The sequence below is a fragment of the Haliotis rufescens genome, unplaced genomic scaffold (assembly GCF_023055435.1).
Source record: "Haliotis rufescens isolate VD_foot unplaced genomic scaffold, xgHalRufe1.0.p SCAF_76, whole genome shotgun sequence".
Classification (NCBI taxonomy): domain Eukaryota; kingdom Metazoa; phylum Mollusca; class Gastropoda; order Lepetellida; family Haliotidae; genus Haliotis; species Haliotis rufescens.
In genome coordinates this window covers 605992-618740 of record NW_025964368.1, presented here as the reverse complement: position 1 = coordinate 618740, position 12749 = coordinate 605992, and the positions used below count along the sequence as shown (strand labels likewise).

Sequence of the window (12749 nt, the reverse complement as noted above, 5' to 3'; positions counted from 1 at the left end):
AGTAGATCAACAACGCAGTACACTTACCCTTATATCAGTGATAAATATGCACCATTATCTGTCAACACCACGTGAGATCCAAGTTGAATATTTAGGCGTACATACACAATAGATCATGGTAAATAGTTCTTGTTCATGTATTCGGGTGTCGCATCGCGAAGTACATTTGCTTTGTGAACCAATGGAACAGGAATGTTGCGGAGGTCAGAATCTGTTTGCTTCATGTTTGGAGTAAATAATACATTTCTTGTGCATGTGGCTGTGAGGTGAAATTGCGTTCAAAGGCATTTAGGATTTATAGCGAATGGTTGTATGTGTTTGTGTGTGTCTGCTTGTACTAGTCCGGAGTAAAGTCGGTTGTATAGTTTAACATTACCCACTCAGACACAGTACAGTCCCAGCCAACCGGCAAAGACGCTTTCATTATGAAAAGATTGAGGAATTTTGCCAGCGAGGTAGGGTGATATGGGGTTAACGTCGCGTTCAAGATTATAGCACTTATGTGGCGACGTGCATGCAGGTATAATAAACCTTATGACCTATAATAACCTTTAACGGTTTATGTTTGGTCTAGGCTGATTATTATTCCTAGAATTAGTTGTCGGGGAATTAGCTTGGACCGCACACCTTACAACAGCAAAGAGAAGCATCTGTTAGTGGCCAGTCTTTATTCTGTGTATCTCATCAGTCATTTACATATCACAATAAAACATAAACAAAGTACAACCTAAGACAATTAAAGTATTCCGAAAATTATGAATTAACAGTTACAGTATAAATCTTACAATGTATCATACAATAAACAATTGCATTTAACAATGAAACGAAGACACTTTACATTTGGCTGAAAATATAAAACACGTGATATAGCATCATGTATTTTAAATAAATAGGCTAACTCTTTGGTAAGACACGTACTACATGTGTTACCAATAACTAAAATAATCTAAGCTATTTATGAAGAACGTAATGATAAGCGTTACCTTAATATACCTAGCAGAAGATAACCTAAACTGAATAATAAGAATACACATATATTAATAAATATCTCACCAATTACTAAAATAAGCTTACATGATCTTTGATGTTTATGAAGAACGTAATGATGAGCTTTACTTTAATACAACCTTACAGAATACAACTTAAACCGAATAATAAGAATACACAAATATTAATGAATATCTCACCAATAACTTAAATAATCTTACATGATCTTTTAATGTTCATGGGAAACGTAATGATGAGCTTTACTTCAATACAACCTTACAGAATATAACGTAAACCGAATGATAAGAATACACAAATGTTAATAAGATTTCAGTCTGCTTATTAAATAATATGGCCACATGTTTTATATCTTAACTACCGTTAATAACCAAAAGGCAATGTGTACAATGTAGACATAAATAGAGACTAATAATACTGAAAATATAGCAATACATCAGCAAATGAATTAAACAACAAGTGTTATGTCCGCTCACGGGTTTTTGCGTGTACAGTATAGTTGCCTCGCTTAATAAGTACATTGTTTAAACATAAATTACATCAAGGGTAGTTTGAATCATAAGTTTGAATCATTTGAATGGAACACACACAGTAATCATTTAAAGATACATTCATTTACATACACTTCAACTGCAAATAATCAATAAAATATACAAATGACAACAGATGCACATGAATTACTTTGCTTCCACGAGCCCGATTATGTGTAATTTTAATTTGCTGAACCAATGTCTAAAAACGTTATCACATTATATTTTATACTATTTGAATATACACTATATTGTTAGATTGTTTCTCGTGCTACATGATCTAACCTAACTATAATACTAACTTTACTGATTACCTTAATCAATAATGCCGAATTTAAAATGTTGATTATATTCAAAGCAACTAATAACATAGAATGCAACAGAAAACAGGAAAAATAGGAATATAGTTTAAGAACATACAATATATATGAAGTGAACATATCTTACCTTAAGACAACCAAGAGAAGCATCTGTTAGTGGCCAGTCTTTATTCCGTGTATCTCATCAGTGAGGTACCCGGAACAAAGGCCGTTATTTATACCACCGATGCTCTTAAGTCATCATATGGTCGCATTTTCAATTATTACTTACTTTAACAATACCTACACAATGTTGCTAATCTAACGTGCTGACTATCTGAATTTAGAGATTACCTCGCAGTTTTGAAGGACATGAGTATGCAGAAATGACTAAAATTACGTAAGATTTCTCGGACAGCGCGTTATCATACTATCAGAGTAATGTTTACTTCTCTCGCTGGACATGTGGTCTTAACGATTAGCCCATAACGCTTATAGACTAAATCTTGGGAATGAAGGCAGGCGTATATCAAAACCGACTGATAGTAGACTTCGGACGGTACACGCATGTAGTCTTAACGCTTAATACATACTGCCTATCAACTACACGCATGTAGTCTTAACGCTTAATACATAATGCCTATCAACCAAACCTTGTGAATGAAGGCCGGCGCATATCATCGCCGACTGAGATAGACTTTTAGTACACAAGTCATTGAGTAATATACACAAAATATGTTGTTTAGTCTTATTTTATAAAGTCAAAATTATTTATGAAAAATAGAAGAAGATATGACATATTTTCGAACTATGACACAGGTTTGAGTCTGTACTTGTCCGGACTGATGCCGATTTTAAAGTGCTAGCCTACTGAGATGCCTTGACGCAGTTTAACATGAATACCCAACTCGGACACAGTATACTGACTCCGAACCGACCTGTCCTTCTTGTATAGCCTTTTCACATAGCACCAGGCAGGGTACCAACAAGTACATCTTTTGAAGTCTTTTGATATGACGCACCCAGGGGATCGAAACACCGCCTTTCCGCTCTCTTTCGGCTTTCCTCCCACATCAAGCTTACATTATACGCAGTGAGAAACCACTTATAAACTTATAACACCTTTCTTAAAGATATAGTATGTTTTAATTTTGAACCAAAATCTCAGTACTAATGTTTAATTTCGAGTTGTCATAATTATATGGCTACTATATATGGTGAGAGGATGTTTTTCGCCACTAAAAGATAAAAAGTGAATGTGTTTTACATCACTTAAGAAAGCTGAGGCTGCAGGTACCCCGGGTGGTTGGGTAGCCTAGAGGTTTAAGCGTTCGCTCGCAAAGCCGAAGACCCTGGGTCGATTCCCGACGTGGGTACAATGTGTGAAGCCCATTCCTTGTGTACCCGGCCGTGATATTGATGGAATATTGCTAAAAGCGGCGTTAAACCAAACTCACTCACTCACTCATTTGATACAAATCTGAAGGTGAGCTTCTGTGCCTCTTGTACCATATGATGTCATCTCGTATATTGATAATAGTCCAAACAAGTATACCAGAATGTATGTGGTCACTAACTGATGTTTATTGTTACACACTGCGACACATTAGAGCATAATATAACCTATTTGTACATAATACACTACCTTCATATACATGGTATAGCATTTCTTCATTACGGGCATTTAAGGTACGCATATGCATATGAATATGTATGTTTGTAATGTCAAGTAAAGTTTTACTGTTCTTTAAAAAACGGAGCATGTAATGATATATTCAATATGTCTGCTGCTGCATTAGCATTGTCAAAACTAACAATCTTATAGTCTACTTATCATCCCTCGGCTTCGTTTGTACATGTCGAGCGGTGTTAATCACCACATATCGTATCTCTAGGAACACACCTGAGTTGAAATTATAGGATGTTAAGAGTCGTCTTAAAATGTTCCGGTTAATTACGTCTGTTTTTATCTAACATTTGGGTAACAAATTTTCTATGACGTGGCTGTTAAAATGGTTAACTTGTGTTGTATGATAGACATAGCACTCGATGGTTAAGATTAAACGTCGACACTGACGTTAAAACCTTTTGGTCGTCTTTGGGGTAGGTTTTGGAACACCCATGTGACTATGTCTTAACAATAACGCTTTCATAATGATTGGACTTGGATACTATTTTCAATAAAAGAGGGATTATTTTGCTTTACACCAACCTACAAAATATGTATTTACAGATATGGCATAAATATAGTCTGTATATGTCACCTTAAGTACTTCAACTATACAACTTGACATTGTTGCTACATTCCTAAAAATATGACAACATATAGGTGCTTTTGTTTACTGCGCAAAACAGAACAGTGAAACATGCAATGTCACTTTCATGAAAGGATACGCATGAACGCATTCTTTATTCCACGGCCAATTTGCTTAAATCCATCCCAGATACCACCCAATTCCCCCTTCTCGACCTCTGCACGTGCTTTCTCACGTGCCATTTCCTCAACCTCTTTCAGCTTCTTGTCCAATGTCTTCATTTCCTGCCTGTGTTTTCGTTCATTCAGTTGCTTTTCAATCTCAGCATCCTTCTTTGCGTTTTCAATCTCCCTCTTGAGAGCCTGTATTTCATCAGATTGACTTGACGTTGTATTTAACAGTTTGAGTTTATCTTGAAGATCATTGACATGTTTCTCGTTGTCTTCTTTCAGTTTGTCGATCCTTTCCTCAAAATCCAACTGTAACTGTTGTCGTTCCTGTCTTACAGTTTCCTCCATTTGCTGGCCAAGTTCTTTCTCTCTCCGTTTCATCAACATCTCTGCTTCTTGGTACATCTCGGTAGTGTAGTACGTTCCACCGTTTCTCTGAATATTAGCATCGATCATGTTGAGCAGTGTACGCACCTCGGCACCATCCTGCTGTGGAAGTCTGTTGTTGAAGGCAATATATCGCTTCTTACAATCAGAAAGAAGTTGTCTCAGTGTGTCAGGGACATCTTGTATGAAGTCGTGTATCTTCTTCCCGTCAGCGTCAAGATCGTCTTTCCTAGTGAAGAGCACGAATAAGTATTCATTCATTCCTTCCCCGAACACAGCCCTGAAGTGTTCCACTGTATCTTTTTCCTCCTGTGTAAAGCGGTCTATTCTAGTTACTAAAATAATGGCATGTGGTCCCGGAGATGAAAGTCCAATACATTTAACTACCTCTTTAATTATCTCAGCGTTTGACATTCCTGTATCAAACAATCCCGGCGTGTCCACTACCTGAATTCTGCGTCCGTATCGCTGGATGGAAGTACGTTTGCATTGTTTAGTGACGGACTGACCTCCCACTTTGGACTCAAAAAGCTTCTGTCCTGTGATGGTGTTTCCAGTAGCGCTTTTACCTGATCCAGTGCGACCGATGAGCACGATACGAACTTCTTTATCCAGGGATGATTCCGTGGTCAGAAGAGCGTCAATGTCGAAGTCTGGATGTGCATCAAATACAAAGAAATGTTTTTACTACTAGATACCTCAAACTATTTTAATAAGGCCAAAATGTTATCATGATCAATGATGTTATATTGAGTATGACATTATCAAGCTATTCCCAAATGTAGAGGTACGATAATACAATTTTTTTAAACTTTGTAAGAACAAATCTTTGGGTAAAAGTATGGTTAATCTTATGTGTGGCTTTAAAGAGATATGGCATTAATAGATGTATATTAACATATAGATTATGATTGGATATGACTGTAAATAATGAAATATGACATATGAAATGTCTGCTGAAAGCAGAGCCCAAGAAACACCTCGAATTTCAAGTCCTTTACATTTGTCAAATTGTTGAAAGACAAGATGTGAAGTGCAAATAATGATAAAGACGTTGATGTTTCAGCCTGTATGTTACATCCAAGACCAATGGCAATATGATGAAGGTCACCTTCCTCGAGAATAATATTATTTGGGACCGACCATTTTATACGTAAGTGGGTAGGGGGAGGGGGGCTGGCATTTTGTACCAGGATTACATACAGCTACAAAACCATTAGCCTCCTTCCAAGAAGTACACCTTTCAAGAATGTATTTTTTTGTGGCATGCAATTTCTTTTCAACAGTTTGAAGCATAATTATTCTTATCAAGTATTTTTGAGAACGATTTTTTTTCTAGAAAATGGTCGGTCCCATATCACACTTGTACACATAGCTTGAAATAGGCATTAATATAAATACACTTTTATGGAAAGTTATGATCCAAGCCATAAGTACTTATGAAGGCAATAACCTGGTAGAACACTGTTTACTGTGTTTGTTCTTTTCTTGGCATAATACTCTCGATGTAGATGTAGATTCATACAGTATTGGTCCATCATACTAGGATGCTAAATTGCCAATCCTTTTGTTGGTATAATAATACATTATTGTTCAATTTGAGTTTGAGTTTGACAATGAGTAACACTATAGAGCTACCAAGGCACCCACTATAACAGGGATGAGACGTTTCACAACTCTTAAAATCATTCTGCCAACTTTTCGCATCGTATCTTTGTTTTCAGTTTGTATTTCCTTCCGTACTTCTTCTCTGTAATCACGATTTATGTTTGCAAATATTTCTTGATATTGTTTTTCCTTGACTGCATATTCTTCTTGAAGTCTTCGTTTGTCTTCATCTTGACGAGCCCTTAATTCCTGCAGTTGTTTCTTTAGACCGTGTATCTCTGCCTGTTCTCGATATGACTGTTCTAAACTTGAAACCTCTTTTGAACATCGTTCAGTGAAGTTGTGAATCTTTTCATCAAAATCTCGTTTCAGTTTCGCTTTTTCATCGCGAGCTTCATCATGGAATTGTTGCCTTAGTTCCTGTTCTCGTTCAACTATTGCCTTTTCAGCCTCTTTGAACATTTCAGTACTGTACCAACTGCCTCCGGTTTGTATGTGGATACTATCTACGATTTGAAGGAACGTTTTAACATCCACATCCGATGGGTTTTGGTTATTTATAGCCATGCATCTGTGGTCGCACCGTTGGAGTAATCGTTTAAGTTCCTTTGATGCATCATTCAGGAATGTCTGAAAAGTTGTTTCATTATGTATCAAGTCATCCTTCCTCGTAAACACCACAAACATGTGGGTCAGCATCCCTTCTCCGAACATCTTCTTGAAGTGTTCCATGGTGTCCTGCTCCTCTTTCGTGAAACGATCAACCCTGAGAACCAGGACAAAGACGTGGGGCCCTGGTGCCGTCATCCCAAGAAACTTGACCAACTCCCTGGAAACCTCAGCATTGGACATTCCTGTGTCAAACAGACCTGGTGTGTCTATCACTTCTAATCTATGTCCAAATCTGAAAGTAGTCCCTCTCTTACAAGTCTTGGTAACTGATAGTCCAAAGGCTTTCGATTCAAACGCTTTATACCCAAGTATTGCATTTCCCGTTGCACTCTTTCCCGAGCCAGTCCTACCCATCAACACAATTCTTCTCTCACTTTTTGAATTTGCTGCAAGTTGTGTTCCTTGTCCAGTAACTGTGGATAGTCAAACCCTGATTTCATGTATGGTCACAGATACTGAGAGTAATTTATCACACCGATTTTCTCTACACAGCTGTTCTGTGTTAAAGTAGCTGCAGATACAATATCTCCTCATCTGTTTCATTAAGTATCATTATGTATCAGGTGTTTTTTTATCTGTCACTAATGGGTAGTATAGAGTGGATGCGTTCTCAAATTCCTTGCTGTAGACATCACTACCATTTTTTATTGAGGCAGTGTGCATGTATTATTGCATTTCTGATGCCTCCAAGTAGATCAAGAAACTACTGAGGGGTTTAAAATCAAATGTCCATGAATTAAAAGGATATAAAAGAAGCTTTCAATGAAAACGCAACAAATCTTGACTGATTTACCTGGAGCTGATATTCTTGGAGCGACTGCAATGCTTGACGAGGTTTGAATGGCGCGACTTTGCGGAGACGCTGTGGTGGAATGTTGCCCGTTGGGTGCTTTGTTCTCGGCTGGAAGAATCGATACAGAAGTGAATTTAGCTTCTCTCTGTATAATTCGAAATGATATTGTCCTGTGGTGTTGTAGCGCATACAGTTATGAAATAAGATTTTTTTGACATAATTGAAATTGGTTCTTTCCAAATATTTAAGCAAATCTTTGGAGTTTTGAGACTACACATGATATATATTCCGCTGTCTCAAATACTTTCCGTGATTATACGGAACGCCCTTCGTTTGTATTGTATTAAGGAACATAGTCAGACTGAGACAGGGATTTGGTGGTACTTTTTACTGGACACAGCAATATATCTCTCAGTGTAAGGATTTAATGGTGCTTTAAAATCCAATACAAAATAAAAATGGGAATGTATTCAGGTTTTAAAACCAAATCGAAGGTTTTGGCAGATTTCTTCCTCAGTTAAGAAACTGGCCTTATAAAGAAACTTTCAGTATAAACGCAAAGAATATGGACTGACTTACCTTGAGCTGATGTTCTTGGAGTCTCTGCAAACACTGGCATGGGATTTCTGGGAGACGCCATTTGCCTGCTTGATGCTCTCTTCTCGGCTAGAGGTATCGATGAAGAAGTTGATTTAGCTTCTGTGCATTCTAGTGTTAGTATGTGGCATTTATATCTGTCTTTATTCATCTATTAGTGAGTGGGGTTTAACGCCGAATTAAACAGTAATTGGGTTCCATAATGGCATGTCAGTTCGAAGTGAGAGGAAAACCCGAAGTCATGCAGGAAACCGCCATTACGGGGATGGTGATGACACACCAAAATTCACAATCAGATCAATTGGCTCGGCCAAGTAACGTAACATAAACAATCTGACTCTTTCTTAAGACTAACAACGAATGTTATGTGAATGAACATCTTAATGTCTTGAGTACAAATTACCCTTTAAGAAAATGAAACCTAGGTAGTTTTACCTGCATTTTGAAGAGGGGTAGCAAAGCCTGAAAATATGTCCCTCTCTCCTCCATATCTCTGCAACTGTCTTCCTGAAGAAAAAACACTGAGTGCATGTGGAAACCGTCAACATATTTTTAAACTGTTTTTATATATATTAATGCTAGAAATATTAAAAAATACTATTATCATATGTAAATGTAATACAATCATGAGGAAGAGCGACTCCAAGAAATATGAGTTCCTTTGTGTTTGTTGTGTAACGCCACGCTCAGCATTATTCCAGCTCTAAGACGTCGGCTTGTAAATAATTGAGTCTGGACCAGACATTCAAATGGTTGATATTGTGAGCAGCAATCCCCGACGTCGGGGTACGATGACACGCAATCAACCATGCCACTGAACATGATCACCCATTCCGTCTCCTCTGACGACCAACACTAGTTGGTGAGGATCTGGAATCCCCTCGGGTGGTGACATGCATGCAGTGGCACTGGGCGTCCAGTTTTCCATTCTACACATACCAATAATAATCCTCTACTACTGTACATACAACTCCCCACACCACCCCACACCACCACCACAACCACCATCCCCACCCTAATGAAGATCCGGTTTAGAATTGCTCTATCGCATCCTACGGGATCCAGTGAGCAGGCTCACTGACTTGCGTAAATCGATGTTCATGGTCCAGAGTCGGTTATGTTCGACGTCAATCAACATACAGACAAGCAAACAAATAACAATAAGTCAAAATTGCTTTCTCAGCTCACAGGGGACTTTGCTACTATTAAACTCTTTCACTACACTAAACAATTGCTCCATGATATTACTAGGTATTGTCAGTGGAAGCGACTACATAAATATGTATTTGTCTGTTACCTTGGAAAAAGGGTGTGTCCCAGTCACCTCCTCTGTGGTGAGCATGATTCGCTACCATACAGAGAAAGCAAACATGCCCATGCAGTGGATTATACAGAGGACAGGGGGAAAACGGCCATACATGCGCTCCTCCAGCTGAAAAAGATCGAATAATGTGAATGGCTGACAAGGTTGCCTGCTTGAGAGTGGAACATATTAGCAATAAGACGTTAACAGTTGCAATGTTGATGTGCGAACAGCTACATGCACCATACATTTATGTCTGAATATATATTTGACGTCAATAACTGGTGGAGTTCGTTGGGTAACCTTTAGCTGAGCCAGTCACAGTGTGTGACCTTGCTGATGATGTTGATCGTTGCTCATTGAATTAACCGCTGGCCCAGAATAGATTACATAAAAGTTAGAACAGTGCTTTAGATGACATTTACTCACTTACTCATCACGGAAATGTCAGATGTCAGATTAAAAAAAAAGTCTGGAGTAAATGATTTTACAAAATCATAATTGTTCTTTGGACATACTGTGTCCTGAACAGAATTTGTCGTGGAAAACATTGTCCGTTCCCTCTTTCTGGGGAAAAAGTGTGTATCTTGAAGACTTGGCTGTAAATATGTCTCTTATAGCAAAACATCCAGGCACCCCCGCCCCCTACTGCTGAATATTAAATGATTGGTCATTACCCAAATTACGGCTTAACACCGGGTGTTGATCTGGATACTGGTTTGGTCTTTCCATATCGCACACGGCACAGCGTACATCGCTGTCGTTATTGATCAGCGTGCAGAATGAACACTCCCACATGCTTCAGACTTTAGATGACCTATACAGCAAAACAACGAAAGATGTCATCTGAAATAAAGACATGTTTTATTTAAATTACCATGTAGAAATAACATATTGCTGTGTTGTGATGATCTGACGATTGACGTATACTGGCGCACCTAACGTCTACTCTAACCCTGATTCACCGCTCTTTGGGGACAATGATTCATGACCTAGAAGGTAAGCAGTGAAAATAGCACCCACAGTGGTTCACGAGGTGTATTGATATTGAAAGTTATATCATAAACGGTATATGAGTTTTAACGGGTTTGGCAGTGATGTGGTGTCTTATTGATGTGAAAGGACAGTACGACATCAAAATATAACTGTTTTTTTATATTTAATGATTTGCTATCCATAGAAAGTATCACCACAATGAGGAGGGTAGTTTCGGTTAAAAAATGTTATTGGGGAAACTGATTAATCTGTGGGGTCGACATTTTATAGTAAATGTATATTTTAGCACCAAAGTATTGTTATGATCAATCACATCTATTTCTCTCATATATATTATAGGCATTTTTCAAAGTTTAGATTGTTTTCCTTTTTTCGTCATGAACAAATCACTTCATACGAAGGTTTTATCAAAGTCTGTGCCTTGTTAGTTTTTGAAAAGGCGATTTTGAAAAGTATTTTGGTTACAGTTGTAGCCTTGTGGTCAGAGAGTTGGTTCGTCACGCAGAAAGTCCGGGTTCTATTCCCACAGGAAGCAATGTGTTAAACCAATTGCTGGTGTCCCCAGCGAAAGGGCTGCAGTATCACTAAACATTGAGTAAAACCCCAAACAACTTCACAATTTTACATGTAAGTGGAAAAAAAACATCTTCATCTCTTCAGTTGGTTCGGGAGGTTATGGACGGATGAATGACGAACGCACCACACCAGAAGGTATCTGGGGCGTAAGTTCCGGTGAAGACAAGGAAAACGAAAATGATATTAGAATCTTGCCACATAGATGAGTTAGTCCTAAATGCAACACATCATTCAAATGGGATTAGTATCAGTATATACAACAATATGAATACAAAAAAAGCAGTCCAACAAGATGAAGGTGTACTTACACGAGACCACAGAGAGGTACGTATGGCGTATGGAGTGATTTGACAGTCTGGCCCCATACAATCATTCACCTGCTTTCTTTATGGGAGTTCCATGGTCAACGAAGCGGCAATTCGTGGAAACATATTAACATATCTTGTAAGAGTCGATCACTTCCTTGTAGTATCTTTAGGTAGGTAATGATCCGTGTTCAAGCCAAATGAAAGGGTTATCTCGCCGCATACACACTAAAGAAGGACAAGTATTTTATTGGAACTGGATTTTCCTAGAATCGGTTGGGTGGAGTACCGAATGACTATATATTTTCTGGTACCATTCAGTGTCACTTTATGATGAGCAGACAAGTTTATCGTTTAACTAGGCAGGATTCGTAATGTATGTGTACCTTATTTAGGCCTACGATTAGAGTGAGTGAGTTAGGTTTAACGCCGCTTTGAATAATATTCCTGTTACATCTGGGCGTGTCAGCTTGCACGGGTGGACCAGTTGTCTAAGGCGCCGCGATTCGCTGTGCAGAGTTGCGTCCCTTGGGCACGCCAGAAACCTATGATTGTGGGTTCGAATCCCGGTTCGCCCCGATTATGTTTCTAGGTTTGTTAGCACCATACCCGTGTTCGTGGGTTTCACCGAAGTGGTAAACGTCTGAGACCTCCCACATTAAGCTGACACGCCGCGATATAACTGTAATAATGTTCAAAGCGGCGTTAAACCCAACTCACTCACTCAAGAGCGAAGAGTGCCCTCGGGAGGAAGACCTTCAACCGCCACTACTACGGATTATTTTATACTACTAATATTTGATAAAATACATGATTTGATTATCACAGCCAATACCGAAGGAATCTGTCACGAGAGAGCATATACTGGAATTAACTAGGCATGTCAAAGGTTTCAGCACGTTGGCGTCCTGACCCTGATAAAGAACGCTCCAGGGACATCATCTTTCGTGAGAATTTACTTCGTTTTTGCTGAGACTAAACAACAGCCAAAGCATTGGAAATATCTGATGTCTCCTTCTCCGAAGATGGCAGAGTCTGTTAAATCACCTGGCAAGGTTATGGCTTCGATTTTCTAGGATTGCAAAGAAACTGTCTGGCAAGTAAAAAAGTAAATGATGATGGCGTCACTTCTGCTAAGGAAGCCTTCTTCACCAGTAGGATACAGAAACTCCAGTAGCGTTGACAGTATGTTTAAAAATAATTAGCAATGAACTCCATCCATTACATTTATGCTTAGAACTTTTCAGCCACCC

The 12749-nt window shown here is 38.6% G+C and overlaps 1 protein-coding gene across 3 annotated transcripts; it reads right to left on the bottom strand.

Moving 5' to 3' along the window:
• Positions 1 to 3232: 3232 nt before the first annotated feature.
• LOC124122032 (GTPase IMAP family member 7-like) lies at positions 3233 to 11697 on the bottom strand. 3 transcript variants are annotated; one of them, XM_048388690.1, is made up of 7 exons: positions 11500 to 11682; positions 10297 to 10436; positions 9614 to 9748; positions 8752 to 8823; positions 8299 to 8385; positions 7720 to 7827; positions 3233 to 5299 (listed from the first exon to the last, which is right to left on the bottom strand). In XM_048388690.1, the coding sequence occupies exons 2-7, from the start codon at positions 10415 to 10417 to the stop codon at positions 4215 to 4217; spliced, it is 1608 nt and encodes a 535-aa protein (XP_048244647.1). In that variant the 5' UTR covers positions 10418 to 10436; positions 11500 to 11682; the 3' UTR covers positions 3233 to 4214. The 3 variants fall into 3 exon arrangements, with proteins under 3 accessions (XP_048244647.1, XP_046341146.2, XP_048244648.1); XM_046485190.2 differs by having other exon boundaries at positions 10297 to 10465; positions 11500 to 11681; XM_048388691.1 differs by lacking the exon at positions 3233 to 5299 and adding an exon at positions 5307 to 7339 and having other exon boundaries at positions 10297 to 10465; positions 11500 to 11697.
• Positions 11698 to 12749: the final 1052 nt, after the last annotated feature.